Here is a 16,302-nt window from a genome sequence, read left to right on the forward strand (position 1 = left end):
AGAAACACAACAGTTGTTGTCTGCCTTGTTTCTATCTATTGCAGTGTCAGTGTTTCTTGTGTTTAGCTGTTATCATGCTCAAGTGTGTTCCCAGATTAAACTGTCATCACACAGAGCAGTGAATTGAAAGCAAGTTACTTGCTGGAGTTACATTTTGAGCCTTAAGTTACTCTTTAAAAGGAAATTCTAACAAATACTTTGATGTTTTGAATGGCCATATTTAATGTCTTTTGATACTAAACAGGGGAGGCAAGAGTTTGATGGCATGGAAAACATTCCCATTTCCTGGCAAGAAGTGGGTGCTTACTTAGAAGGGCATTTACTAAAGGAAGGGTATAGGGATCTTTTGTATTATACTATGTTCTTCTTTGTTCCTCCTCTCATCTTAAAAGTAAACTTAACTTTCTCATTCTACATGAAGAGGTAAGTGCCTGTATTCTGCATCTATGGGATTTCTGTTCTGGGAGGCAGAACTTAGATGGCTTAAAATGATCTGTGCTGTACACTCCTTTCATCAAACCCAGAACAGATCCTCTGCAAGAATAGCTTTTGACATCAGCATCACTGGATCAGGTGCCCCTGAGTGGGAAAGGGAGAATGAAGAGGTGGGTGTGAGGCATGATGGGGATGTGTGGTGGCTCTCATTACATGATAGGAAGAAATGGATGAGATGTGGAAGTGGAACTTCCTGATACGCAGTGGTGAAATAGTTGCTATGCAACAGAATCCAGCGGTATCTGAGTGGGATAAGAGACTGTGTGGCGGGAGAGAAATGTCCTGTAACAGCTCCAGAAAGCTATTGTGAGAATCTGAGTTATCACAGTGTTGAGCATTAGGAACATGCAGGAGGTATCGATCTGCTGTGCCCTGACACTGATAGTGTCACTTCAGCTGGCTGGCTGGAGCAGAATCCTTTTATTTGCTGTAGCAGATGGGGATGGTATTTGTAGGAACAGAACAGGTGATTGTACTGGTGACTTGTATTGTTTAATCTTTTTAGAAATGATAGGTTGTTCTGTGCTGTGATGTGACCTTGACTCCCAAGCTTCTCTGGTCCTCATTCTGCTTAATGTGTTAGTTCATGCCTGCAGGATTTGAGGCTGCACATACTAGTGTCAGTAAGAGCCGATAAGTGTTCTGTTACTGGTGAGACCAGTGGAATACTGTGTTCAGCTCTGGGGCCCTCAGCATGAGGACATGGAGCTGTGGGAGCCAGTCCAGAGGAGGCTGTGAAGATGCTCAGCAGAATTGAGCACCTCTCCTGTTAAGGCAGGCTGAGAGCTGAGCTTGTTCAGGCTGAGGAGAAGCTCTGGAGAGACATTACTGGAGCCTCTCAGAACCCAGCAGGGACCTACAAGAGGTCTGGAGAGGGACTTCCTACAGTGGGAAAGGCTTTAAATTGACAGAGGGTGTTTTAGATTAGATGCTAGAAAGAAATTCTTCGTCATGAAAATGCTGAGGCACTGGCACAGTGTGCCCAGAGGAGCTGTGGCTGCCCCATCCCTGGAAGTGTCCAAGGCCAGCTTGGATGGGGCTTGCAGCAACCTGGGCTAGTGGAAGGTGTCCCTGCCCATGGCAGGGAGATTGGAACTAGATAATCTTTTAGGTCCCTTCCAGCCCAAAGCACTTTAGGATTCTGTATTATAAACCATTGTGGGTATTTTCTTGTTTGTAGTTCTGTTCTCTCAAGTTTGAGGCTGAAATGTTGGAAATTCTTTCTACTAACTTTGGTATGTCTGTTCCCCCCTTAGTAAATGGGCTCCTATTGTCAGCAGTGTTTCTCTGGAGCTGTAAAGCCATCAGCCTCTAACTGTGCAGTTCAGGAGTGGGTGACAGGACTTTCTTGGCAATAGTACCTCCTTGTGGGAGGACACAAGAATGGCATAAAATTCACTGCATTCCATGTGCATTTCACACTGCTGCAGTTAAAATTAAAAAATGAGATGAGAAAGCCAGTTGTAAATACAAATAGAAGAGAGGAAAATGTGATACTTGGATGGGATTTCAATAGGAGAATGAAAATCTATTCAAATAAATAAAAGAAGAAAGCATAACTTTGTTGATCTCTCCTAAGCCAGTGAAGAGCCCCTGGCTGTTGTCAGAGTGATGCTGAGCAGTGTCTCTGAGGGTGCTCGCTGCCTGCACTTGGTGGCGTTGTTGCAGTGTCTGTACAGACACAGCCTGGCACGAGCTGTCGGCTAATTGCCAACAGGCTCACAGTTCACTTGTTTTTAAAGGAATTTTCATGTCAGTTTTTAGATATTTTTGGTGCTGGAGAAAGTGTGTGAATCCTCTAACTGTTTAAAAAATTACCTGTGGCTGAACAGTGTGTTTTACATTTGCCTGTGCCTGAGCAGATTTTTGCAGGCACGTATAAGTAACAGTCATTTGCCACAGAGGTAGCTGTCAGTAGCTGATCAGCTGATGGTAGAGCAGCATTTACTTTGGGAGTCATCATATCTGGGTGTGTTGAACAGAGTCTTGGAAATATCTGCCTGACAGTAATTGTGCAGTTATGATAGATCCTGGCTTTGGTTCTTTGAGTTGCTTTTGGTTTGGTTGTCTAAAAGAATTGAAATACTTTGAATGCTGCTGTTTGTCTGAATTTCTATTTGTGCCACTAAAAGGACATTTTTTGCGTTTCATTGTTTGTGACAAATGTAATTATGGAAAAATATCCAGTTGATGGGAATTAAAATAAAAATAGATTAAATGGAATCAGATTGTCATGCTGTCTACTGCAATTTAAGGAAGTTTCAACATCATGTTGTTGTTGGAGCTGTCATTTTCTGCTGTTTGTATTTGCAGCTCCTATCTGTCTAGCCTGCATCTCATGGATCTATTTTAGGGTTATGATTTTATGTGTTCATCTGGCCATCCCAGTTTATGCTCATTTCTAAGGGCTTGGTCGTATTCAGACCCTTCTGATTTGTGTTTGCTCACAGAATTGCAGAATGTTGAGGGGTATAAGGGACCTCTGAGGGTCATCTGGTCCAGTGCCCCAGGTCAGGCAGGCCAGCAGTCTGCGCAGGACCATGTCCAGTCAGGTTTTTAACATCTCCCAGGATGGAGTCTTCACAGCCTTCCTGGTTGGCCTGTGTACTGCTGAGTCACTCCTGCAGTGAAAAAATATTTTCTGATGCTTACATGGAATCTCCTGTGTCAGTTTGTGCCCATTGCTTCTCCCCCTGTTGCTGGGCACCACTGTGAGCAGTCTGGCTCCATCTCCTTTTCACCTCCCTTCAGGAATTTATGGTGTTTGTCGCTGTGGTCCGTATTGTTGAATTTCATTTACCAAACTTCTCATTGGAGAGCAGTATATTGTGACTGGCAGTCACTAGCTCCATGGCACAGATTTCCCTTTATGTCAGTCAGATGTTTGAGTGTATGAGGTTTTCATTCCATTAACTTATATTTGTAATGAGAAGAGCAATATTTGATTCCTTTCTGTGACCAGGAATTGTTTAATAGCAAGGACACCAAAGTACACAGTAATATAACAAGTAGTGACTAGGAAAGTTTAACAAAGCTGCTGGCTTTGTTGTGTATGGTTAAAAGTAGTAGTGTGAAGGCCAAGGGAATTATTTTAGAGTTAAATGATGCTGTAGAAGAGAAAGGGAAAGAATGGAAGATGTGGAACATTACCCTGCGTGATCTGTAATCATTGACCTTCATTTCAAGGCATTAGGGCAAGAAAGAGATAGCAGATTTATTGGCAATACTTGTGACTCGCCAGATAACTGAGGGAACTTGAGTGACTTCCTTTCCTCTGGGTGTTGTGATGCAGCCTCAGGCAGTGTGTCTCGTTCTGCAGGTCAGGCCCTGCAGGTGTCAGCAGAGGCGTTCACCAGCGATCCCTGCTCCCTGCCCCGGAGGCAGGCTGTGGTCCCAGCCGCTCGCGCCCTGCTGGCCGCGGTCACCAGGCTCCTCGTTCTGGCCGACATGGTGGACGTGGCCTATCTGCTGCAGCACCTGACTGTGGTGAGTACTGCTCTGCTCTCCTCAGGCTCCTGGGAGCCACAGCTGGGGCTGCTCAGGGCTCTGCGGGCATGGAAAACTCTTCGTGTACTTGAGCCTTGTAGGTCTCATGCATGGAGCACCTGGGCAGCTGGGGCAAGTGTGGATTCTAGATGAGATTTGTGAATGGACCAGAAAAACTCATCTACTTGCAGCTCAGCATATTTCATCTATTTTTGGTTCCTTTTTTTCCACTAATACTTTCAGTAATTTATAAGAGACTGATAAAACCACAAATTTCTGTTGACTTCCTGATATTTCAGGGCAGAGGTGAATAATCAGTGCCACCTGTCATAATGCCTCATGCCACAAGAGACTCAGTGGCTTAGAGGACCATGTTGAAACAAGTTCAGTTTGATGAAGATGAGAGAATGAAAATTGCTCCAAATCAGACTAGGAAAAGTATTTAATAATAAAAAAATGTTGTGTGGGCTTCAATACTGGGCTTGAAAAATCTCCACTGCTGGAGATGCACTCAGGCTAAATTAACACTGACTTGCAGAAGCTTCTGTGTTGTTCTGTATGTTTAAATTTGTCAGCTGTAATAGGAATGGCCTATGTCTTTTGCACTGCTTATGGAAAATGTTCTTAAATTATGATATTTTTCATGGTAGTCTATTACATTTTTAATGTTTATTTTCATTATCCCAGATGCTATCTTCTGAGATGTATTTGAGTATGTTTTACATGAGAGAGCTAAAATTAGATGGTTTTCCTTACTAGAGTTTCAGTATTTCTAAATGGTTGTCTAATTGACTTCATGTTTTCCATCTGAAAATCAAAACAAAAAATAACTGAAAATGGTGAAAGAATGCTGAGTATCATTCAGGAACAACTCCAGCACTGCAGAGGGCCATTAAATTGTCATCTTCTTCCATATTTCCTCTTAATAGGAGGGAGAACTGAATTTGTAAATGAACCCTTAGAATAAATGAGTGTGGTAAAACACTCTCAGTAAAGCCAGTGCAAAAAGATTCACCCTAGTTGTTAGAGGAGAGTGTGTTACATTTTGCATATCTATTTAGTCTCTGCTCTGGCTGTTGAACTTGCCAACAGTGGTATTAGCTGTAATGGTGTCTTTTATGTTGACATCTAATTAGGAAATTGACTTAATGTAATTTCAGCATATGCTATTGAACACCCCTCAGTTTCTAACAACTTTTGGTCACAGCTAACTGAGCCAGATTTAAAGGCAATTAAATATTTTAATGAATTTCAACATGGCTCTATTCTAAGTGTTTAACTGTAATCATTATACTTTAAAACTCCCTTAGGAATTCAGTTTTTCTTCAACATGATCTTGCTCCCACAAAAAGACATTGTATTCACACAGTGTCAAAGTAGACCTTGTCTTTGCTGTATCAGCTGTAATATTCTTGGGTTTTTCAAGTTCATATGCCTTGAAAATCAACACCTTAAAAATCTTCAGATGCTTTTCTTTGCACTTGCTCTAAAGCCTTAATACCTCTACCATATTACCCTGTTCTTCAGACATGGGTGTTACAGCTGTTATCATTTAAGAGATGGGAAATTTCATTGCTCTTTATTTCCATGTCTCTGAGCACTGCAATTTTTATGGGGTAGACAAAATTGATTTGAAAAATTAAAAAAAAAAAGTAATAGTAGAATAAAAGACATAAAAATTCTAATCAAGGCCCTTTTCTTTATTTGCATGTATAAAATGAAAGAAGTTGGTTCAGCATCATGAAAGAACTCCCTACAGTATTAGTGAGATCTTGCTCAGGATGAAAGTTTTTAATGGGGAATTACCTATTCAAGTATCTAATATTTTTCAAACCCATTTATCAAAGAGTGCTGAAAATTTTTAGTCTTGGTCACTCAATAAAATGAGTTAATTCCAACAGTGATGTTTAAAACTATAGCTTTTTCTACTGACAGAATACAGGCTGGATCATTAAACTTTAATTTCCTCAGTAACCTGGGAATAAAAATAGAAGGAAAACAAAGACAATGTGACTGGCTGTCATAGAAAGCCTCATCTGCTTTTACCTGTCACATCTGCCTGTTGATGTATATCTAGGAAAAAAGGATGAACCTCAGCTGTCTCCTTCCAGTTTATGTAGTCTCTAAAAATATTGATTTCTGTACATATGTAACTTTTCAAAACTAGAAATAACAGGTAAGTGAGTTTGAAAGGATTTGATAATCCTGGGAGGAATTTCAAACTGAATGTTCAAAACCACAGCTTTGTGAACAGGAAATTAGCTATTTTAGAAGTTTTGCTAAGAAAGTGGAGCGAATTTTGGCTGTTTAATGAATTCTATCAGATCGGCACCGAGCAAAAAGTGAATAAATGTGCGTGTAAGTAATGCTTACTAAATGCCAGTACAAACCCTCAGTGACTGGTCACATTCTGGCACAGAACACTTCTGGCCACTTGTTGAATTCACAATCCTGTAAGACTCTGAGGGTGCAAGTGCAAACAGGAAGATCCTTTTAGAGTTCACTGAAACAATAAAGTACATCACACCATAAAGAAGGGTTTCCTTCCTCAAATATATTTTTTTTAAACAGGGAGCAGTTTAAATAATTGCCTATCTCTGTCTGAATTTCCATGCTTAAAGAGTTTGGAGTTTCTAAAGTAACAACTGAGTTCTGAAAAATGTGATCAGACAAAGGACTGTCTTCTGTATTGCACTCTGATTCAGAGCTGTGTTAGCAGCTCATCCATTATGGTTAGTAATGCTCGATATTATTTAATTAAGTGAATTAACAGACTAATGGTATTGCTTAAATTTATTGATCAGAAGAGGACAGCAGGAAAGTAACAAGTTTGGAGAATTTCATTCAAAGAGCATTGGCAGTCTGTCTGTCTCTAATCAGTTTAGATCATGCTGAGCCAACATGTTTTAGCTGCCTTTTTCCTCTTCATGTCATGCTTGTAGATTTACTGTGCAAGTCTTTGTATTTTTCATGAATGCCTCAGACAGCATGATCTTTACAAAATGCTTGCTTACAGTTCTTTAAAACTCCTGTTGGGGAAAAAAAAGAGAGAATGGCTACAGATAAGAAGCAACATGTGAAGCTGGGCCCTGTAAGTGTAGTGCTGTCTGTTCCTCCCTTTTCTGAAGAGTATTCAGCAGCATTAAAAATGTTCTGAGCAAGAACTCAGTAGGGTTACATAGAATGAAAGAGGAAAGTGACCTTGGGCTGCCCTGTGCTTCAGGTGTAGGGGCTTGGTTCAGCTCCCAGAACTCTGTTAATTGATCAGATCCCTGTGTGGAGCCTTCCTTCCCTCCAGCAGATCACTTTGGCACGTGGACTGGTGTGAGTGTTAGATGGTGTAGCTGGTCACTAAACATTTCATTTTGGACTGGGGGGATTCATTTTGCTCCCCATCCCTGTGCTCAGCTTCAGGGGCTTGGCTACCTGGAAAACAAGAGGTCCTGCTGCTGAAGACTCAGAGAGAAGTACCTCAGACTTTTCCTCTTTGTCACTCTGTTTCCCCCTGTGTCCAGTGAAGGATGGTGATTGTCCTTAGCCCTCCTTTTGTTCCTGATGTGTTTATAGAAACCTTGTTTTTTACAGCAGTAGCCAGATTAAATTCTAACTTCTTGCCACCTTCCTTAGTTGGGCATGGGTCACTCCTGTGGCAGGGAGACTTCTGGAGCATAAGGAGTATTAAGAAGGTGACAGGAGTCTTTGAGAGAACATTTGGCTTCTCCTTTGGTTCACACTCCTATTTATTTTCTCATCAAACAGACATTCCTGCTACCAATGAGAGGTTTGTCTGTGATGCGTGGGATGCAGTTGTTTGGAATCAGGGCTACAGTGCTAATCATCTCACTCTGCAAATTCTGTGGCACTCTGTATGCGCAGTAAATAACAGAGGAAAAGCAGCTTCCAAAGAATTGCTTTTGGAACTGCTTTTTCAAAGTGAGCATCCTTTTGAGTGAGTAGGAATCTGGATCCACTTCTGTGCTTGGTATATGAGCCTCTTGACTGCTCCTTTGTAACTTGTAAAAATAAATAATAGTCAAGCTGTGGGATGATAAATTCTGACTGGAATGTTAAGTTGTAAACATAAAGCTTGGGGAGATCTGTAACATAAAGGTGGTTTGTAGAGAGGTTAATACAATGCTTGAAGTCATCAGAAGTACAGGTGAGTGTGAGAAGTCCATATTGTGTCTGGTGATGAAGCTGGAAGGTATTAGAAAAGCAGAGGCCTGTTTGGAATAATTGTTTGGACTGTGCAGATGCCTGCATGCTGCGCTCAGTGGCCAGTGCTCCACTGCAGTCGACTCTGTTTGAAGCTGTCAGGGAAAGAAGCTGAAGGCTTCCCTTGGGAGTGTCTGTGACTGTGTTTGGCCTCTGCAGCAGCAGGCATCACCACTGAAGTGCTGTGCTTAGAAGAGAATAATATGGAAGTGATATTCTGAAATTTCCTTCTCTAGAGTGCTAATATGGGAAGGCACATCCTAGGCTGGGAAAATCTTGGGAAGTTATCTTCTCCTGGCAGGTTATTTATTGGTAGTATAGCAACAAAGTTGGTGTAATGTAGAATGGCTTGTCTGATCAACAATTCAAGCATGCAGAGATCATTCTGATCTAGAGAAATGCATTTTATAACTAATTTGTGCTTTGAGAGGCAGAAATGAGGAAATGCATGCAAAACAAACAGTCTCTGCTTTATCATCAGAGTGTATGTCTTCAGACGTTTTTAAAATGACAGCAAAATTATCTGATATTTTCTGAATGGAAAAAGCTGTGAGCTGCTTTCTGTAAACCTCTCCAAAGAAGGCACATTGCCCATTCCATTACAGCAAAATAGGAGAAGTGCAGCTTTTTTCTCATAAGTATGTGTGTTCAGTAATTGGAATTTAAGAGGGGTTGTGAATGGCTTTTTTCCAACCATATCTCTGGGTAATTTAAATAGTACATTTAGTTATAATTTAGTCTTTTAAAGAACCAGTACCTTCTCAAAACAGAAAGGTATATTTTTTCAATGGACAGCTTCCTTATGTCAAAATGGAAGTAAAATTTGCTTCTTGTCCTTAATTCAGTTCTTACTAATCCATATGAAAATAAAGAGAAATGTTTTACCAATGGAGAAAGTAGCTCAGTGCTACTGTGCTGCCCTGTGCAGTGGAGGATGGTAATATTGATACTCTGAAATAGAAATACTCTGATTTGTGCAGCTCTAGATGAACAGAAAAGAGCCATATCTCCTAATAACAGAGTGACTTTGCAGCAGCCCTGGCCCTAAATCCAAACCTGCTGTGTAGAGGGAAACTACGTACAGGAAGTGCAGCAGGCCCTTTGACTGCATCATCTTTGTAAAGGCAGACTCCCAGGGAGTGACATTGCAGGTGTGTGCAGTAGCATCATGCACAGAGTGGACAGGCAGGATGGGCTGCCCCCATCCCTCTTCCTGTTTGTATGGGGATTGTAAGGTGCTTACCAGGAATATGGCTTTGTGCTCTGTATCCAGTGATGTTACTTCCCCCATTTCTGAATTATAAGCAATGAAGCACTTTGCACTGCATGTTTATAATCTCATAATTCTGTGTCCTGGCCTCCTGTTTAGCTGGTAAGCCATTAATTTTCATGGCTCATATTGAAGATGAAACCTAGTAAATTTTGGCTTAAGCAGTATCAAAATTTTAGTATGATTAGTTAATTTAATATGATTTCATTTTGAAATGTGCAGCCACTTTTTTCTTTGATCTCATTGCCTCATTTTTGTTACACATGACAGCAGAGCAAAAGTTCCAAGGCTCCTGAATGTAGGTGGAAGGATAGTGGAGAAAACCCTCAAAAATGCTGTCAGGAGCTCATAAAGACAGCAGAGGATTCTCAGCTGTTAATCTGCTTTACTGCAGGAGAAGCTTCAGCCAGAGCTCACCTCTCATCTTTGACATTGCATTGTGTAAGATGTGAGACCATAGGACTTGCAGTCCTGATGCTTACAGTCACACTTACTAATTGGATGAACCATGTCAGTATCTGAGGGGAGCCTGCAGGACTCTGCCTTACCCTAATCAGGCACATCACACTTCCAAGCAAGGAGGCTGTGTTGTAGCACTCTTCTGGCCCATCCACATCCTCTGAAAGTGTGATCCTCATCACTTGCACAGTTCTGATGGTATTACTTACTTTGTGGTACCTAAAATGGCACGGTGAGATTGCTTCACTTGCGTGGAGCATTCACTGTGTGCTGGTTTCCAGTCAGATGAGTACGGAGCCTTCATTCAGCCATGTGTTGATGGTGCCTGCTCAGGACACTGGGGCTGCTGTGTCATCCACCCTGATTTACAGGGCCAGGGTGCTGGGCTCTGCTTCTGCATTTGGTAGGTTTGGGTTTCCTGTGAAAGGAATGCTGTGATATTAATGAATATAAAGTCATGCTCTTCTCTTTAAGGTACAAAGTTGTGTGTGCACTATCTATCTGTGCTGGGAAATTACCTGTGGTAACTTGACAAACAGAAGCAGCTCTGATAAATCATAGAGATATGATTTTAGCACAGAGGGAAAATGAGTCCAGGTAGCTACCTAGTAGTGCCACTGAGAGCAAAAGTAGTAAAGGAATGCTACTTCTCAGCTTCCAGAAACTGTTCAAAGCACTTTGAAAATGTAACAGGCAGAAAAGAGCTTCTGTGAATCTTTTAGGATTATTTATATGTGGTTATTGGTAAGAGAAAAAAAGTCAGGAAGTCTGATATTTCTTTTCACCTCTAGACAGGGGAGATGAGAGAGGTTTTTTTACCACTCACCCCAAAATGCTGGTTCACACTGATAGAAGTATGATGCAGAAAGATCCACATGTAGTTTTAACATATGTGCTGATAACCTTTGAATGTCCAAGGCACAATTTTCTGATTTCCTGCTGATGACAGTGGAAAGAGCATATCTATGTTTTCTTAAAATTGCTTGGTTGATATTTTATTTACTTTTGAGTTAAATTTTTAAAAAGTGTTTCTCCCTTAGATCTAAAGACAGATGTGGATGTTCTGGCCGTTACCCATCAATTTTATTGAAGCATGTTGCCCTTGTAGTTACACATTTGATTTGTATTTGATCGTGCTCTCATGCTGCTTCTTATATCTCTTTCCAGAGAGCCAAATGTATTATTAATGCTTAGGTTGCTGCAGGACATAAGGAAGTGAGTGATCTTGCTAGCAGAGCTCCTGTTAATGAAGAATTGAAGCTGTGGGATTAAGTACACCCTTAAAAGGATGATGATGATTCTACAACTGTATTGTAGTCTAACATGTTGAAGATTATCTTAAAAAAAAAAACAAAAGATCCCTCAAGAAAAGACTGTACCTTATGTTTATTTAGTGAGTTTGGGAATCATTGAAGACTTTTTCCCTGTATTATTCAATCCCACAACAGGGTGCAACAGCTTTGGGCTAAATTCTGGAGAAATATGTCAAGGTTTGAAGCAGAAGGTGCATGATGAACCTGCCAGAGACATAATGAGCAGTTTCTTACACACTTGAAAAAAAGCAAAGACTGTGGAGTGCTTTTGGTCACCTTAAGCTGAACTCAGGTCACGCTTGCAAATGTTGCAATTAAGTTGCTTCCAGCTAAGGGGTTAGCCAGGAGTGGGAATTGATGAAAGCAAACATTGCAAATGCAAGGCTTTCAGATCAGCTCTGGAGCAGAGATAAAATCTGAAAACAACAAATCGTATAAAAATTGGAAGATAATGAAGTCAAACAGAAAAGAATAGAGAGTATTGCAGTTTTGTCTTAGCATGTGTGCTCTGTCAGCCATGTCAGTACAGAATTCAGGAACATATACTTTGGGTGAGAAAGTCTCCAGTTACTTTACCTCATTCAGCACTGCCAGAGGTTAAGATAAATTAGAAATAGATGGAAACACTGCCTTAACTTGCCTTTTGGTTATGAGAGCAGTGAAACTGAAATAAAGGCTGCAGAGCAGCAAACAGGACATGCTAACTTCCCTGAAGGTTCCAGGCAAGTTGTAAATTGTCAGTGGAAATCCACTGCAGCTGCTTATTATCCCCAAGGAGAAGTACCTGGGGCTGTTCAGCATCAGCTGCAGCTTGGGCTTGAGCTGAGTCACCTGCTCAGGGATGAGGGGCTCTGGAGCACTCCACATCCATGATCAGCATGGGCTGTCAGTTATGTTGTCAGCTTCTTAAAGAGGGACAGAAGATGAGTGAAGGTTTGGCTTTGTTTTCTTTTTTTTTTTTTTCTTCTCCTTCTCCTCTTGTGGTTTATTATTCAAATTCAGTGTCTGTAGTTTAAGCAAAAGTATAGAGCAGTGTGGGCTGTAGGTACTACAGAAGTGCCTGGTTGTCCAGAACTGAGTGGAAAGCAGCCCATTGCCTCATTGCCTGGGCACTGGTACCACGGGTGAGCTTCACCTACAGGCCCTGGAACTGCAGGAGGCTCAGTCAATATTTTGGAGGGATTTACAAGTGTGTAGTTCTTCCTGATTATGTCAGTGTAAATATACGTTTATAGACTTGATGGTAATCACAGTGATAACAAAATATTCCTGAGCTGCCTGCAGCTTTGCATCCATCACATGCTCATGAGGTGAAGAAGGGAATTTACAGCTGGGAAAACAGCAAGAGGAGAAGGCTCATGATTTCCTGAAGGTAGCAAGGAAGCTGGACCTCCAGTTCTCTTCTGATACAAGTCTTAACCTTTCTGTTACAGTTCCTACAGCTGGGCTGGTGTGGTGCATCTCTGAAAAATACCAGTCCTCTTAATAATAGTGTATGCATGAAAGAAGTTTTAAATTTAAAAGTAAGGTCTACAGTGAAGCATAATTGGAGTTGTCACAGTTCTCATGCAGAATGTGGGCACGTTGCCTGAGGTGATTATCCAGTATTAAATTACTCTTAAGTAAATTAACTTGATAAGAAGCACCCTGTGATTTCTAAGTTCTACTGTTATGCTTGATAGAATGAGTTCATGGCCTGTATAAAGTTGCATACACTTTTCTTAGTTGAAAAGAAAGTATTTAAATCTGTGTGAATTTATTACTTCCTGGAACTTGGCATAGAAAAAGAACTCACCTTTAGAGATTGATTGCTTGTGTTTGGTCTGACCTATGAAATGAGAGGATTTCATTTTATTGAGGAGGGCATATGTACAATGCTTTGAATCCTGTGATTGGTTTCAAAACAAAACTGCAGGAATATGTGGAAGGTTAGAGGTGATAAAGCTCAATAGCCTTAGTATTTAGAAGAAAATAATTGTAATACAGAATGAAACACAGCAACTGTATGAATGATAATTTTTTGTTGTCTTTGTTTTTTTATTTTCCCTCACAGTTTCAAAGAACATTTGAATCTTTAAAAAATGTATCCAGTAAATCTGATCTACAGAAAACCTACCAAAAGTTTCAAAAAGATCTGGAAAACCTTGATTACTTGGCATACAAACGTCAGCAGGTAAGACCACGGAGGCTTGTAAGAAGACAGAATGCTGGGCATGAACAGGGTGGGTGGTAAACCTGCTGTGTTTGATGCAGTTACTGCTCTGTCATTGGGTTTTTGCTTTGTGCAGTGCCAGGTAAGGCAGCAGGGGGTGGGAGGGGCAAGCCTACCTAATGCATATGGTGCTGGACTGCTGGGTTTTGGGTTTTCAGCAGAGAGAAGCACAGGTTAAACAAGTCAGTGGGACTTAGCAGACATTAAAAATTGCATAAACATGTAATTTTCTAAATGGAAGTGTATAAAAGTACTATTTGCAATCTTTTACTGGAAAAATTAACCAAATTCACCTAGTCACTGGAATCCAATACTTTCTATACATGCAAACCACTATTTTTTTTCTCCTTTAGAAGTGAATTTGTGAGGTTAGCATGCATCAAACTTTGAAGTGTACATGGTCTTTGATTTGAGTCTGCAAGATCAAAGTTGAATTGTTAACATGTGTTTCATGTTGGATGTTCTGACACTTATACATAGCTGATGTGAAAATATCAGCTCTTGTTATGGGTATTCACTAATTTTCTTCTCTTGATGGTAAGATTTACCTCTGCCGCACGAGGGTAAAAGCTGTGACATTTCTATGTGGGGGTCGTTGTGGTTTGTGTTTTCCTGAATTCTGTCACTTGGTGTCAGTGTTGCTAAACAGTTCATGTGCTTGGGGCAGATCGCTTGCAGCTATTTATGTCAGGTAATTGATTAGATTACCTGTGTCTTAGTTAATTTGCATTGTTTATCTGAGCAGTAGTTACCTGGTTATGGGGAGGAGTGTTTTATCTGCTTGTTGATACCAAGATTTTCATTTCAGTAGAACTTGCTGGAGAACCTGCAGTGAGGGATTTGAAAAGTGGATGTATGTTTGTATTTAGTGTAAAAGATGCTTTGAATTTTGTCCTGCTTTAAAGAGAAAGTAGTCTTTTTGTGAAAAGATTGAGAATTGGTTGGATTACTGTGCAAAAATCAGTGACCTGCTTTGGGACCAAAGCTGTTGCAAATTTGGGACATATTTATGGAGTGTTTAATTGATATTACATTTAATTGATAACAATTTATATACACTTGTATTAGGTTAAGGGTATATTCATAGTCCCTCTGGCAAAATGCTGTCTAACTGCATCTGTTTGGAAACAAATGTTTGTATATGGTGTGAGTGTGAATCTATTGGTGGTAAAATAATGGGTTTATATGCTGAAAACAATGAATGTTGCCTTTGAAAGAAATAATTATCTGCTTCTGTACCTTTTCTTCAGACATGAGCCTTGAAGTGCAACATAGCAAGGTACTTCTTCAGTGGGAAGCTTTATAGGACAGATGGGGAATCAGAGCTGGCCTTTTTAAAGGGTGTTCAAAATGTCCCACTTCGACTCAGATTAATAAATATAGACCAAACTTCTATGAGTGGCAGCAGTATGCAAGTGGCAGACTTGTTTGGGGTGATGGTTGGGCAGCACCCACTAGAGAAATTCCTTTGGGTTGGGAATATCTGTTTATAGCCAGGCTGCCATTTTGAAATGTGCCAGGAGGTGCCTACGTCTGAGAAATCTAGATTTTTGTTTTTGTCCAGGAGATAGTCTGGCAATTCCTTTGAATTAAAGCAACCTTTTAATTTCCTTGATACTTTCTCATTCTGAAATTTGACAAAAAAGAATAGCTACATGCCACAATGAGTACCAGAACTGATTCTCTTGCACTGTGACTTTGTGGAATGTTTCCAGTAAAAGCTAAGTAAAGTTTACATTGGTTTGTATCAACCTAAATATTATTACCTTTGCAATATGTATGTTTTCAGGGGAAGTGAGAGGACAAAATGTTAAAGCACTTGGGGAAAAGATGGGACTTAGTGATATGTCCCAGCTCTGCTCTTGGGATGCTGTGGTAGGTGCACACTTCCTCTTCTCTTCTGTGGGTCTTTGTTGCTCTTGGAGGGAAATTGTCCATATAGCGTTCAGCTGGAATGGCACTGGTTTGAGGTTTATTATAATTACCTTACTGTAAGGTCATTTAAGGAGAGTTGGGCAATAGCTGCAATAAAAATGGACTTACAGTGAAGTTCAGTGGTATTTAGCACCTGTCAAACTGAAAAATTGCCACCGTTGCTGCTGTTCTCAGTGCTAACAGTGCCTTTAGGATGCCTGTAGCAGTGCTGGCTGTAATCCAAAGACATTCAGTTTTTGACTAGAAGCCTCCATCAATGTGTCATCTTATAGCTGACAACAGGACTTCAGTATGTGCACACACACTAAAGCAGTATCCTGTTGTAAAGTGTTCTGATTTAAGGTTTGCTTGTTTGATGTTGATTTTATGCCCTCAAGGAAATTGTTTGTAAAGGACGGAATCTATGGGAAATAATTCTGGTTAATCCATTTTAAAAATCATTTTAGGATTTCTTTCTGATGTTTGTTATATTTATAAATGTTTTAAAAAGTTGTGTTGGAAACTGAAGGAGATAAGGGCTGTATCAGAGACATTTATGGGGCACACAGTGATTTATTCTGCTCATGGGAAATAGTGCTTGCAGAAGGTGCAGCAGAGCCATTCCCTGTTCTGGTTTCACAGTCCCTTGTTGTCAGTACTGCAGCTGCCTTCATGATCATACAGGTCATATTTGCATTTTGAAAGGTTTAGTTTTGAATGAAGGCTTGCTTCTTCAGTCAAATGGTACTTCTTTTTGTTAAAATGGATTAAATGCACTTTTAATCTTCAGCTTTGATTGTTCACTTTGGTGGGAGAGAATCAGAAGAGTGAAAGTGAGAACTTGTGGGTTGATAAAGTCATTTGAACAGATAAAGCAATAGCCATGCACACAAGGAAAGCAGAACAAGGAACTGATTTCCCACTTCCCATGGCTGGGC

The 16,302-nt window shown here is 40.5% G+C and overlaps 1 protein-coding gene across 3 annotated transcripts in view; it reads left to right on the top strand.

Annotated features, from left to right (window-relative positions):
* CTNNA3 (catenin alpha 3) overlaps positions 1–16,302 on the top strand; it is a 440,676-nt gene that overhangs the window by 12,593 nt on the left and 411,781 nt on the right. For all 3 annotated transcript variants that reach the window (XR_013183524.1, XM_077183545.1, XM_054637288.2), the window contains exons 4-5: positions 3,815–3,981; positions 13,292–13,411. Coding sequence is in view for 2 of the 3 variants with exons in the window: in XM_077183545.1 (XP_077039660.1) it covers positions 3,815–3,981; positions 13,292–13,411 (287 nt within the window). In the remaining variant the exon portion in view is untranslated. The remainder of the gene's footprint in view (positions 1–3,814; positions 3,982–13,291; positions 13,412–16,302) is intronic.

The sequence above is a fragment of the Agelaius phoeniceus genome, chromosome 9 (assembly GCF_051311805.1).
Source record: "Agelaius phoeniceus isolate bAgePho1 chromosome 9, bAgePho1.hap1, whole genome shotgun sequence".
Classification (NCBI taxonomy): domain Eukaryota; kingdom Metazoa; phylum Chordata; class Aves; order Passeriformes; family Icteridae; genus Agelaius; species Agelaius phoeniceus.